The sequence below is a fragment of the Antennarius striatus genome, chromosome 5 (genome assembly GCF_040054535.1).
Source record: "Antennarius striatus isolate MH-2024 chromosome 5, ASM4005453v1, whole genome shotgun sequence".
Taxonomy (NCBI): domain Eukaryota; kingdom Metazoa; phylum Chordata; class Actinopteri; order Lophiiformes; family Antennariidae; genus Antennarius; species Antennarius striatus.
In genome coordinates this window covers 15541505-15555023 of record NC_090780.1, presented here as the reverse complement: position 1 = coordinate 15555023, position 13519 = coordinate 15541505, and the positions used below count along the sequence as shown (strand labels likewise).

The following is a 13519-nucleotide window of genomic DNA, read 5'->3' as shown; positions in this document are numbered from 1 at the left end:
CCTTGTCTACTGCAACCTCCGCCAAGCAGCACTGCTGCGTACGCGCATAATGTGAATTTACTGCAAAGTACTTTGAAATAGTGTAACTTATAGAGATATATGTTATATATAAATAGACCACTATATTTATATTATAACACTGAAGATAATTAAATATTAGATATAAGTAATGTAATGTAAAACCTTGATTTTGATGTGAATGACAGGATTCTGACCGGTTAAGTCAGAATCCCACACGGTATCCAAAGAATACCATGTGGTTTCGCTTAAATATTTAGTATTATATTTTTATGAATAGATAAATGTGAAATGTTAGTACAGCATTCTGCCTTTCTGCACATACACATGCACAATTTCTGGTGTGTACACTGTGTTACACTGATCTGATTCTGCTGCCTGTGTTTGAAATGTGTGTGTTCCTTGTGTGTTTGAGTGGCCCCAAAGGGAGTCTGTAAATAAAATGGTGCAGTAAACAAAGACTGACAAGAACCTATGAGGGCATACAACTTGATAAAACCAATGCTAATCTCAGTTACATTACATTGCAATGCGGCCCTCTTCGTGTTTTACCAGAATACATAAATAATCAAGTACGTAGTTGCAAAGTCAACATAGAATCCTGTGCTGACAGCAAGACTTCTGTACTGCGCAACTATTTTTCCATTAAGTCAAAAGTCTCTTCAGCCCTTTTACAAAACAAATGGTTGTAAAATTATGTGCGAAAATTGTTAATTAGACCACATACAAAAAAAATTATACCAGATAAAATCTTGACGTTCAATGAACTTGAAATGAGTAGGATCAATATTTATTTAGAGACTTTTTGTCACTTTCACAGAAATATGTTCACTTTCTTCTTGGCTTCTGGTCTAGTGCTTTTTTCATATTTCCCGCCTACTTGTTGTGCATCGGTGTACAGACCAACAGTTGGAGGTTTTCAGTGTCTTGATTGTCATTTGTGTTTTTGTTTGTGTCTGGTTGTCCTTGTGCTTCAAGCACACAAACACTCATTGATGTCACCTTCTCTCTCTTTTTTCTACCTTCAGGAGCCATCTTCCATAATGAAAATGTCTGCTGCCTAATTAAACATGCATTCATTTGATGAAGATTAAAGCCACTGCAACGAGCCAGAGAACAACACAGAGAACACAGAATAAAATTAATTTGTACATATCAACTTTCAACCAACAAACCTGATATAGCAAATAAATAAGATATGTATGGAACATGCAAACAATGGATATTATAGAGGCTCAGATAAATAACAAAGAAAAATCAAGAGATACAGTCCAATTCTACCAAAGATCTTCTTAGTTGCTTCTCGAGAAAAGATTTATTACATTTTATGTGTTGAGCGTGCAGGTGAAGAGTGGAGCAAAGACAGACGTGATAAACAAACAATTACTCTAAAACATTTTCCCCATGGCTCAGCACAGCTTAGACAAATGTCTTGACATTTCAAGCAATGTAACATGAATCACTCTTCATTTCATACTCATCAGCAAACTCCACTGCACAGCATATCTGCCAGGGTAATGCATCATTCTGTATTTTTTGTGGTTATGTGTCAAAGAAATTAAACTAAAGCAAATGCACTCTCTCCAGTATTACTCAAATAATTGTTCACATAGACATTGAATCTTGAATGTGATCCCCTTGGAAGTTTTTTCAGTGTTTGAATTTGAGGAAGAATAGTAAAATCACAATATCATACAAGTAATAATATTCCGCAAACCACCATGTCAAAGAAAATAACTCATTCCAGTAAGAACAAATTTATGAAGCTGATGATATCAGTTAGTTAAAAGTCTTTCCTATGTTTATGATTTTTATGCTACCTTTTACAGAACTCTGAGTTAAAGGCTATCATTATAATTACCACATTTTGAACTCCAGTCTCATGCCTCCAACTAATCTTGGTGGAGGTTATGTGGTTGTTTGTTTTTGGATATGTGAATTAGGTATCAACTTGATGTGTGATGGTGGATTTTGGTCCAAATGCCTTGACATTAAATTGACTCTTCCTTGGGTGTCTGGTCCTGTTTGTGATATTCATGGAAAGGATTCAGAGGCGGGAAAATTAGGTGAGAAGAGAGTTTGGCTTGAACGTATTCATTTCGGTCAGTCGTAACTGTGATCTTATTGCTTTATTCAATGTCTACATCCCATGACAATTGGTAAGGTTCGGAATGTAACATGATAATATGACAAGAGAGACACTGAGAAAAATGAGACAGTCAGGGTGGTTTGGGGAAATGGCGCGGGGAAGAAAAAGCCAATTATTTCAGGTGTTGATCTGATATTGCTGCATGCTGGACTTGGAGGCAGGTGTGTCTGCCAGCAAATCTGCCAGGAAAGGCAGGCTCCCTGTTTTATGACTGAAGACACAAGGAACATGACTTGGAGACTGAGAAGTCTGGAGCCTCGAAATCTTATCTTGTTGGAAGTATATCTATGATAATAAAAACTGTTACCAAATGCTATCAATATTGTTGTCACTGAGAAAAGCCTCGTGAGTGATAGTGGAGAATATGCTGCTACATTGAGATACTATGTCACCTCCAGTAAAATAATTTGTTATATTTTGAGAACAGAAGGGTAAAGGTTGGGTAGTTAGAGTTAGGATTTAGCGTTGGGACTGGGGTTAGGGGGGTTAGAGTTAAGGGGAAGAGTTGGGGGTTAGGGTTAGGGGGTTAGGAGTAGGGGGATCGGGTTAGGGTTAAGGGGTTTTGGTTATGCATTCAAAGGTACACATCAGTCCTCTTAAAGCCTCTGACCACTGCAGATGCAAGATATGAATACGCATTTGTAAACCTTTCCTATATTAATTAATTATGCTAATTCAAAACAGGATAAGATAAAACATGATCTCCTCATTAAATTATCAATCAATTCCTTAGATTGTTATTGCATATGTGTTCAAGATTCAATGTTCAGGCTGATGAGTTAATAGTTGATGGCCATGGTGAAGATGATGATGGATGTATGAATACAGATCACAGTGTGCCTCATTTACAACACATTTCTCTCTGCCAGTGTGTGAGAGCAAACTGAAGAGGCGAGCAGTAATTTGGGTAATTTTCCTTTGCGCTTCACCCCCTTCTCTAATGACAATAATTATGTTTGAATCTGTGGAAAACATCTGTAGGATATGTTGTTATCCCATCCCTTCCTCTCCATCTTTGTCAGATCAATGTCTTGAATCTCTCTAAATCACCACTGTGTCTCTTGTTTCCCCTCCTCCTTATACTTATCCTCTTTCTTCATCACTTCAACAGAAATGAACACCATCTTCAGTCCATTTATAGAAATTTCTCGGTATAAATGAAGCCAAAATATTGAGTCTGGAGTATTTCTTCCCTCTCAGCACAATACTGTGTTCCAAAATCACATTGGAGTCAGTGGTACTTAGGCAGTAAAAAAATTGCTCTAACTTACCCCAACGGTTTTTCCAATCGACTAGCTGGAGATCCAACAATCTCCCCAAGAGTGCAGACCATCTGGCCCAAAAAGTCCTGGAAAAAAAAAAGGAGAGAAATAAAGAAGAACCAGGAGATAGGGATAGACGGAGGACAGGTTTGCTTTCATGAAATGAAAACAAATCAAGTGTAGTCACAGTTTTTGTTAAAAGTAATAGAGGGTTAAAGAGAACATGGAATAAGTAAAGCTGTAACCTTTTTGCTTAAAGACACCATTCATTATGCTTCACTCAACAATGCAGGATCATGTAGTTTTGGTGTGAAATGTGAATGTAAAATGTTGAGCTGAACTTAAATGTCATATTATTACCAAAGCGTGGGTGATGCAATGACTCCCAACAGGTCCAGACACACTACACAGTACAGTTAATCACATTAATGCCCATTCATTTCATTTTAATTTAGCCATTCTGAAGCTTGTTGCGTGAAGACAGAGCTAATCACAGTGGAATACTTATTTTGTCAAATTAGAGCTAACATGGTCACAAGTGGGGCTTGGGGCAATGAAAGAATGAACTTTGTAGTATGCGAATGATTGAAATAATGAACAAAACAGCTCAGCTTCCCTTTCATGTCCTAAAAGCAGTTTGAACCTCATAGAATTGGGACTCATTATTGATGTGAAATGGATTCAAGGAAAGCAATATTTCACAAATGGAGATTTCATCAGGCTCCAGATCAGATTTAGAACTTTAAAGTTGAGTTAGATTTAACTTTAGAAGATAAATCATATTTAATAGTAACTGAATTGGAGTAGTTCCAGCTACAATTTGATCTTATTTGACGGTTGAAGCATAACTGTTCATTATTTTAGGTTATTTATATAATCCAGATGATAATATGATGTGCAGTGGATCTAATCAGGGGTGGACAGTAACGGAGTAAATTTACTTAAGTACTGTACTTAAGTGCAGATTCTGAGGATTTTTACTTTACTCAAATACTAGAATTCTTTCATACTTATTACGCTTACTCGAATACATTTCCAAGGCAAAGATTTTTACCCTTACTCGAGTTAATTTCTGAGAAGGCTCATGAATACTTGTTACTTTTAGGTTTGCCTGTTGATGTTGTTTTGTCCCCCCCCCTGCCTAAAATGCAATTGGCCACACGCAGTGTTCGTCAAAGAAGGAAACCTATCACAGTACACACTCTCAACTGGGATTTATGTAAAAGCGGAAATACGTCATCCCCTACCCAATCAGCTCAAAACAAGACCGCGGTGGCAATGGCGACTGCCGAAGAAGCCTCCGTTGAATCTGATTAACATGATGAGCCGGAGTTTTATGAGGCGGAGGAAGAAAACCCATGGCCTTATCTTAAAGATATGTTTTAGTTTGTAGAAGTGAAAAAGGACAACGCGGACTCAGACAAGAAAAAGTACATTTTCAAATGCTTATTGTGTTTGCTGAAGAAAAACTGACAAAAGTCACACCTAGAGACCTCTTGTCACTTAATTTTACAGACTGACTGAGACTGGCGGACACAGGGCCACAGAGACACACAGACTGGGGGGCAGGGGGAGACACACAGATTGTGGGGGGGAGACAGACAGACTTACAGACAGGTGGGAGGAGACAGACAGTCTGGAGGAGACAAATATTGTGGTACTGGGATATGTCCTTCCTGTAAACATTGAGTTGTTGAAGGCAGAGCTTTAGTTTGTTGTAAAGCAGTGGTTCTCAAACAATAGTCCACCAGTGTGTCCTTTAGGGGTTCCAGTTGGTCCCCAGTTAAACGAGTTGGCTGGGCCTGTATGGCTCCATTTGGTCTTGTGTGTGTATGGAAGGGGGGAATTGTTTAATAAAATGTGAAAATAACATAATTGTCCTCTTTGATAATTCCATTAATTTTATTTCCATTTTTATCGATGTTGAGGAAGGCTTGGTACAGTATAACATAATGGTTCTACAGGCAAGCACATCGGTGCAGGTGGTTTCAAAGAGTTTTCTCTGAAACAAGAGATACAAGGTACTATATGTAAAATTGTAAAATGACAGTAATTCAGTCAGGTCCATTCTCATCAAAGATAAAAAAAATATGAATTTACTCTTACTCTTACTTTAAGTAAATTTAAAAGCATTTACTCTTGAATACTTAAGTACATTTAAAAGCAAGTACTTTTTTACTCCTACTCAAATAATGTATTGACTGGGCTACTCTTACTTGTAGCGGAGTAAATTTTGACCAGAAGGATTTTTACTCTTACTCAAGTACTGGGGTCAAGTACTCTGTCCATCTCTGGATCTAATAGGGATGTCATTGTGTTGTTGTTCTTGTTTTTTTTTTCATCAGAGCATCGCAGAGGATCTAGAAACATGCTAAAACCTTCACCACTATTTCCCCAAACATCATGAAGACATCTGGATCCAAGTAATAAAATAAATCACAATCAAAATCTAATTGATTGTTTCTCAACACCAAGTATCTAAAACTGTAATCAAAATGTTTTAAAAACTTTCTTATTACTACTCTTAAGAGCCAAATGGGGCAGAAACACTCTCAATGAGAACGTTATGATGTTTTTTTTCCTTTGTCTTTTAAGAAGATTACTGAAAATTTTCTACTTGTTTAAATTTGTTTGTTTTAAGCAGGAATACAAAAAAACCCAGAGGTAAGTTTCAAATCAATATTTTTTTCCCACATTTATGTTTGTATTACCAGAATTATTAACAAAGACCCACTCAGAATGAATCCCACTTGTGAAGTATTCCACCTGTTGGGAGCCACTGGCTTAATTTGTGGTGGAAGGAAACTGGCAAATGGGACCAAATGGATGGATTCAAAGCAAGATCACTGACAAGAAACATGATTCACAACAGTATTATGGGTGTTTTAGAGACAGAAAAAAACAGTTTCAATCATAATCATGTCAGACAATCTCTAAATACCCCCCAGCACTGGAACATTAGACAGGATAAGTAATTCAAAAAATATATTCTGTGTGCTTTTTTTCCCTCAGTAGTCATAATAAGGATGTAAGACAATTCAAGGCAATTACTTCTCAGTAATTCATAATAGGGTCATCTTATTTTATCTGAGTGAATCTCCTTTAAAATCTTCCTTTTGTTACACATGATGTGTCTGAATGTTAGATTCCATATTTTGTCTGTTGTGAAGATTGTAACGATCGTAAACAGCTCCACAGATTGGTTGGCCTGGCTCTAAGTTTTCTGGTCTGATCAGTGACACCATCCTTTCTGTTCAGAAAAGGATCATTAATGTGAGACAGCAGCCATGCAGCATCAGAGGAGAAAAAGATACTGGGGACCTACATTGAATTCTGTTGGCTTCCAAAAAGGTTGAACAGCAGCACAGAGGCAACAGCGACAACAGAGCAAATCATATACCAAGACAATATACTACAGTACACCAAATAAGTAGTACACCTAACACCAGTCAAGGTGCGGAAGTCAGAAGAGAAAGACAACCTGAAAGACAACTGAATCCTGGAGCACACAGGTGCAATTAAAGCTTGTGATGGAAAACCTACAAACCCCATCCAAATACATAAAATAATCATCAAGAGTGATTATTTTGAGCTTTTGTCAAATGCTTTCTCCCAATATTATTTCCAGCTTCAAACAATAAGTTGGATAAAAACAATGTATCTTTTACTAGTGAGAAAAGGATTATTAAGTACTATTTTTTAAAATGGAAACGCATTGATAAATGCATAGGGCGTGCAAACACTACACAATGCCTACTACATACCAAAATTAATATTAATCCCATATATGACTGGATCAAACATATATAGTGACAAAATAATGTATTTATTACACAATTATAATATGGAATTATAACAATACACTGTATAAAAAAAATCAAAGATTTGTATTTGGACAATTGTATGGTCAGGCAATAAAAAGGGTTTGCTTTTATTCCATTAAGAAAAAAACATCCAGTAGGCAACAGTTAATGAAACACAAAAACAGAAAAATGCAAACATTGCCACTATTAAACCACTGGTAAAAAAGAGTCAGGCCAAAATCAAATTGTTTTGCACACCGTATTCCATCAAGCAGTATCTTCATTTTTCATTTCATAGCATTCGGTCCAAATTCACAGTTCACTAAAGGCCGGCTTCTATTTATTAGTGGTTAATAAGGCAGGGTAAAGTACATGCACTCACATGTTTGGACAGGTCTGGGCTTTTGGAGTCAACATCGTACCTGAGAGGAAACAAAATAATAGAAAATGATAGGCAGGAAAATTATTTTATTTCACAAACTGTCGGAGAAAGAAATATATATATATGTATACAGTATATATATATATATATATATATATATATATATATATATATATATATATATACACACACACACACACACACACACACACACACACACACACACACACACACACTACACGATATACACTACATATACTATATATATATATATATATATATATATATATATATATATATATATATATATATATATATATATATATATATATATATATAGTGTATATGTAGTGTATATCGTATAAAGTATATTCTTTATTGGCTCACAAAGTCAAAGTTTGTCGTGGATGTTTAATTATGTAGAATGTAGAGTGCATATAGAAGGGCTCAGGTATGATAATTGGCAAAGGAGTGAAGTAAAATTAAAGGTTAAAGCGGAAATTAATTTTTTTTATATACTGCTTTTACTCCCTGCAGGGAAATTAGTGGCACACTCTAGTCAGTTGAAATCATGCATATATATGTCTGTACAGGCCCTGAACACACAAACACAGGGAGCCTGTAAGCATGCAGGGGGAGGTAGAGTGGCAGGCAACTCCTTCGCGGTGCGCCAAAATGAGCAACTTGTAAGGGGGGTGGTGCCTTGCTCAAGGGCGCCTCGGCAGTGCTCCGAAGTTTGAGCTGACACCTCCCACTGTCAGCTCACCTCCGGGTGTTTTTTTTTTTTTTTGGGTAGGAGTGGGAATCGAACAGCTGATCTTGAAGCATTGGACGACCCGCTCTACCGCCCGCTCTACCACTGAGCCACTGGTGCCCCGCTTAAAGTATAAACATAAAGAGGTGCAAGAACATGATGACAGATCAAAAAAGACAAAGGTTAGAAAAATGTAAAATGATGGAAGAGTAAAAATGTATGAGATCTTTGCCTCTTGCGGATGTTACTATATTTGGGACAAGACCTTCACTCCTCTACCATTATAATGAGTGGTGAGTCTGGTCTGATTTACATGTGAATACAAAGAGGGGAATGGAGCATATGTGATGTCCCAAGACTAAACACCAGATCAAATGGTGGTTCTTGTTTTCCTTGAAGCTAATAAATTATGAATAACTATAAATTAAATGATATTATAAGAAAGAGCACAGGAGGAAGTTTTCATATTAGGCCACACAAACTAACGTCTGAACCTGGGATTTAATACCTGCCTCTCTTTTTATAAACATACATGTGAAATGTATGATATATTAAAAATATGTATGGAAAAACTTTTGTGTCAAAACAAGATTTAATTTAACTTCATCCAGTAGAGATTGAGAACACTTGATTTCATCTATGAATAGTTAATATGCACTGCGTCATGAAGCCCATGTCACAGTCAAGAACATATTTAAGAGTTCTTCATAGCACATTATAAATTGTGGAAGCACAACACATTAAAACTAATAAGAAAAGTTTGACTGTTTTAGAAGTAATATTTGATGCCTAATAAATATGTTATAGAGATACATATAGAGATACAGAGTCCCCATTCAAGCCACCAAAATTAAGTTCTCACACTGAAATGACCTGCCTGCTTTTTTGTTTTCTCTTCTGTATTTGATAACAATTTTCAGCAATAAATAACAAGACATGTTTTTACAATAACCTCTATGTTTAGCTATTAAATACATGCATGAATTATAACATAGTGTTGGTTATTTGAAAACCCTTATTAGATGGTTTGAATAAATGTAAATGTATACTTGGAAAGGTGACAGAGACTAGATTTTCAGTGTTATTGAATGTTTCATTTTGATGAGGAATAATAAGAGAGTTTGGCAAATACAACTTCAAATCATGCTTTGATTGAAATGGTAAGTGGTAATTCTCTCATACCAGTGGAGGCAGAAGAGGGGTCTAAACTCAGCTTTTGGCTGCCACAGATGGATATGATGAAAAACAACACTCATTACAGCAGGAAGTAAACTAGTTATATAGTCTGAGGCTCCTGGTATATGTAATACAAACCTTTTATGCATTCCTTACACTTTCACACAAGTGTTTTTAGTTTGAATAAAAGATGATAAAAAAGAATTCAAAACCAGAGGGGCTATAAACTATTGATGTATTTCTCTTAAAAAATTCTTTCCCACTGTTGATGAACATGACAACCGATTCAGTACATGACAGTTGTACTATTTGTCCAGGTTGGAGCCAAGGTATGATAGCAATCTATGGTCAGAGTTTACTGAGGTCAGTATCTTTAGGGTGTAGTTGCAGGGTTTTCAATCAGCACAGTGCAGAGAAATACATTGGAAAAAAGGATGACAGAGGGCAAGTGTGAAGACACCATGATGATACAACTTCAAAGGAAATCACTCACAAGTCAAATCGAAGATTCTGTTTCTCCTCAAAAAAGTAGTCTAGAATGTACTTCCGTACAAAGTCAGGGTTTAGGGTGTTGTCTATCACCTCCGTTCTGCCAAACTGTAGAAGGAAAAAGACAGATGGAGGTCAGGAGAGAGATATGAGGAAAGCAAAAGCAAGAACAAAACAACAATACTGTTAAATTAACAAATAAAAAGTTGAAGCTGCATCTTCGCACTTTATGTTCCACTCTATCCACTTCTCTTTCCAAGGCTCTTACTTAATGCATGCATATGAATTTACAGGCCTGATTAATGGAGGTGCTTTCACACAGCAATGCTATGCAGAAGAAGCTAAACCACACTGTTTCCTTAATCCTCACTCCCCTCCCTCATTAATTACAGCAGGATAACTCACTCATCAACCCCACAGAGAGGAAACGATAAAGGAAGAGGTAAGGAAAAAATGCAGAGAGAGAGGCAGAGAAATGGGTGAACACGAAAGAAAAGGAGTAAGATATGTGGCCAGAAAGAGAGTGGGAGAAGAGTGGGATGGGAGAACAGGGGAAAGGCAATGATTAAGGCTTCCTAATTAGTGGGATCCTCACCCCCAATGTGCCAAACGCAGGGATGTGTGTCAGAGAAAAGGATGACCGAGATCCAGTAATGCTGCATTTATACAGGAGGGAAAGCTGAACAATTTAAAATTATACGATGACACATAATAAAAAAATAAAGCCGAATGGAATAATCCAACTTAAACAAGCACTCCTTAGAAAATAAGCTTTAATCCTTTTTTGATGGAGACATTATTCATATTTAAAATGTTTTAATACAGATAGAATAAGGTCATATGGCCACAGTTGGTCATCAACATTTGTGACCTGCAGCAAGCCACTTCATAACGTTATTGATGGTTGGGGAGGAACTGCAGATTTTCCTCCAGCTTTCAGACATTCCTCTTGAAAAATGACAATTTTTATGCAGCCAGAGCTCTCTATGCATTCAAGCTTCAGTCAGGTTTATAGCTGCTGATCAAACTAGAGGTAATCTTTACATATTTGCATGCCCGGCTTTTTGGATACAAATCCAATTAAAATCACTGTTCCTCAGATCCCACCAAATCTGGAATAATTGTCAACTCAGTTATTGTACTTCCTAATCTTCACCTTGAGGAAAATGTTTTTACAAATACTGTGTATTTCATTGAAGTATTTAACTTTATTTGTGTGAAAACGGACAAGAAAATAATAAACAAAATGTAAAATAAAAAAGTGCAGATCAGATACCAAACTTATTCTGATTGTTAGCTCTTTGATTGTACTTGCTGGCTGCGATATGGTTTCTTTTCCATCCTGTCTCAAAAGTGAAGAACCAAAACCTCTTATCTCTTAGCACATCACCCACAATTAGTGTTTACTGAGCCAGGGAAGTACATTCCATTGTGCTTTCTTTGAACATTGTTTTACCTATTGTTTTCTCTGGTCATGTTTAACCAATCAAAGACTTCTGTTTATTTACACCACTAACAGCACACATTTATGACAGGAAGATATTCCCACACATACCTCAGATGAAGTCCTTCCAACATCTGGGTTTGATTTACTCTTCAGATTTCTGCTTTCTTTTTGTCAGAATGAACAAAATAGTGCAAAGCTCTGAATGCTCGGAATGGTGATCACATTCTCCGGCTGCAGTTTTTACACAACTTGTCATCTGGATGATACTTGTTGATCTGTGTTTGCCATCAACTATGGCAAACACAGATCAACAAGTGTACTTATACAGGAGGATTGGCTAGCCTGAAGTGGTCTGTGTTACAGCTGGGGAAAGTAGAAACATATCTTTACTTTGAATATTATAAATGTTGATCATATTTTCCAAAATAAGTTATTCCAAAATGATATACCGTATCTTCAATTTGAGATCGTTAAAACATGGAAATTCAAATGTAACCATGCAGAGAGCATGTGAATGAACTTCCTCAATCTGTAATATAATTTGTTTTAATATTTGACAATGAAAAAAAAGTCTTAATTCCAGCCATTTGTGTCCCTCCAGTTAAAACCTTTCCTGTTTTTGTCAATCAGGTAAATATTATCATCATATTTAAATAGCATTCCATCTTGGGTGTTCTTTTCATAATGCTGGTGCATCACAATCTGCAAAATCATCAAGAAATACAATGTATGGTAGGCAACAGTTATGAAGGTATTCATCTCATCTGTGCTGTAATACATCCCTGAACACCTCTTAGAACCTTGTTTCTCTGCATGAACCCTGTGACTGAAGTTCTAAATATAACCACCAAGGTAGAAAAATAGAGAAATACACATGGATGTTGCATCCATGAGCACATGAGACCACAAGGCTGTGAGAACATGTTAAGTAAAGAGGCGGGTGATGGAAAGATGAGCTCCATAATGTGATTTCCCAGTTGAAGCGAAGAGACAATGCCGTGTTGCAGAGTTCATTAGATACTACTGGGCTGCTGGGGCTGACTAATGAGAATCTGGTGTGAAGTCCCTGACCAGCACCCGAAACATCCACACAAACACACCGACACTCATTGAGATGTGCTTGACTCTTAAGACTGGAAACAACCATGACAGAGACCTGCAGCATCTGATGCTGAAATATGAGCATCACTTTGGCCTGAAATACAAGGGCCAGCACAGGAGACCGATAACAGTCAAATCCTTCATTATCTTTGAGGTTCTTTTTTCCGTATCTAACAAAGATTTCATTATTCTCTTCCCTGGAGACCACAAGAACCACAGTTAGGGATTTGTGCAATCCAAATCTCCTGTAGTTCTTCGAGGAAGATGGATTTCTATCATCCTAGTATAATGATCAGCAGACAGAAGGTATCTGAGTCCTGGATTCTCATGGAGCGCAGTTTATGTCAGTCGGGTGAATTAGTGATTTTTTTGGGCTGTCAAAGAAAAATGCTGAAATGCTGAAGAAATTTCAAATCATAATGAAAGGAATTCCGAATATTCAGCGCTCCTCTGGGTTGATGACTTAAGGGTACTTTTGTTGTTGAGGAAAGAGAAAGAACAAAACATCCATCTTTGATGGAGCTTTTGCTTTAATTCACAGTTTGACTGTGTGAGGCTGTGGCAAGGGTATGTTCCATAAAAATGCACTTGTGCACCATCACACACAGGTACAGCAAAAGATGGTCATAAAGAATGACAACAGAAAGAAGCAAAGATAAAAAGATGTGCAATGTCACACTTTGGTGAAACCACTGTAAATTAGAATGGAACGACTTCTCCCTGGCACAGGAGTGTCTTAAAAAGCGAACAGTTTTGATGCAGCCTATCCAAGGTTTCACCTTCATTGCCCCTCATTGTTCTGCATTAATGTTATAAAGGTAAAATCTGTGTGTGTGGGGGGGTAGTTGTTCCCATTTTGAACCAGCAGCAGGAGTAGTAACTATTCCAATTTATATCTGCACACAAGGAGCGAGTTGGTGAGGATGCAAGACAGGACA

The 13519-nt window shown here is 37.0% G+C and overlaps 1 protein-coding gene across 2 annotated transcripts in view; it reads right to left on the bottom strand.

Annotated features, from left to right (window-relative positions):
• The window catches only part of cpne5b (copine Vb), a 140459-nt gene that overhangs the window by 89240 nt on the left and 37700 nt on the right, over positions 1-13519 (bottom strand). The window contains exons 4-7 of one of the 2 annotated variants that reach the window (XM_068315336.1): positions 10038-10141; positions 7615-7654; positions 6755-6769; positions 3439-3515 (exon numbers count right to left, since the gene is read on the bottom strand). In XM_068315336.1, coding sequence (XP_068171437.1) covers positions 3439-3515; positions 6755-6769; positions 7615-7654; positions 10038-10141 — 236 coding nt within the window. The remainder of the gene's footprint in view (positions 1-3438; positions 3516-6754; positions 6770-7614; positions 7655-10037; positions 10142-13519) is intronic. The other variant, XM_068315335.1, reaches the window with a different exon arrangement.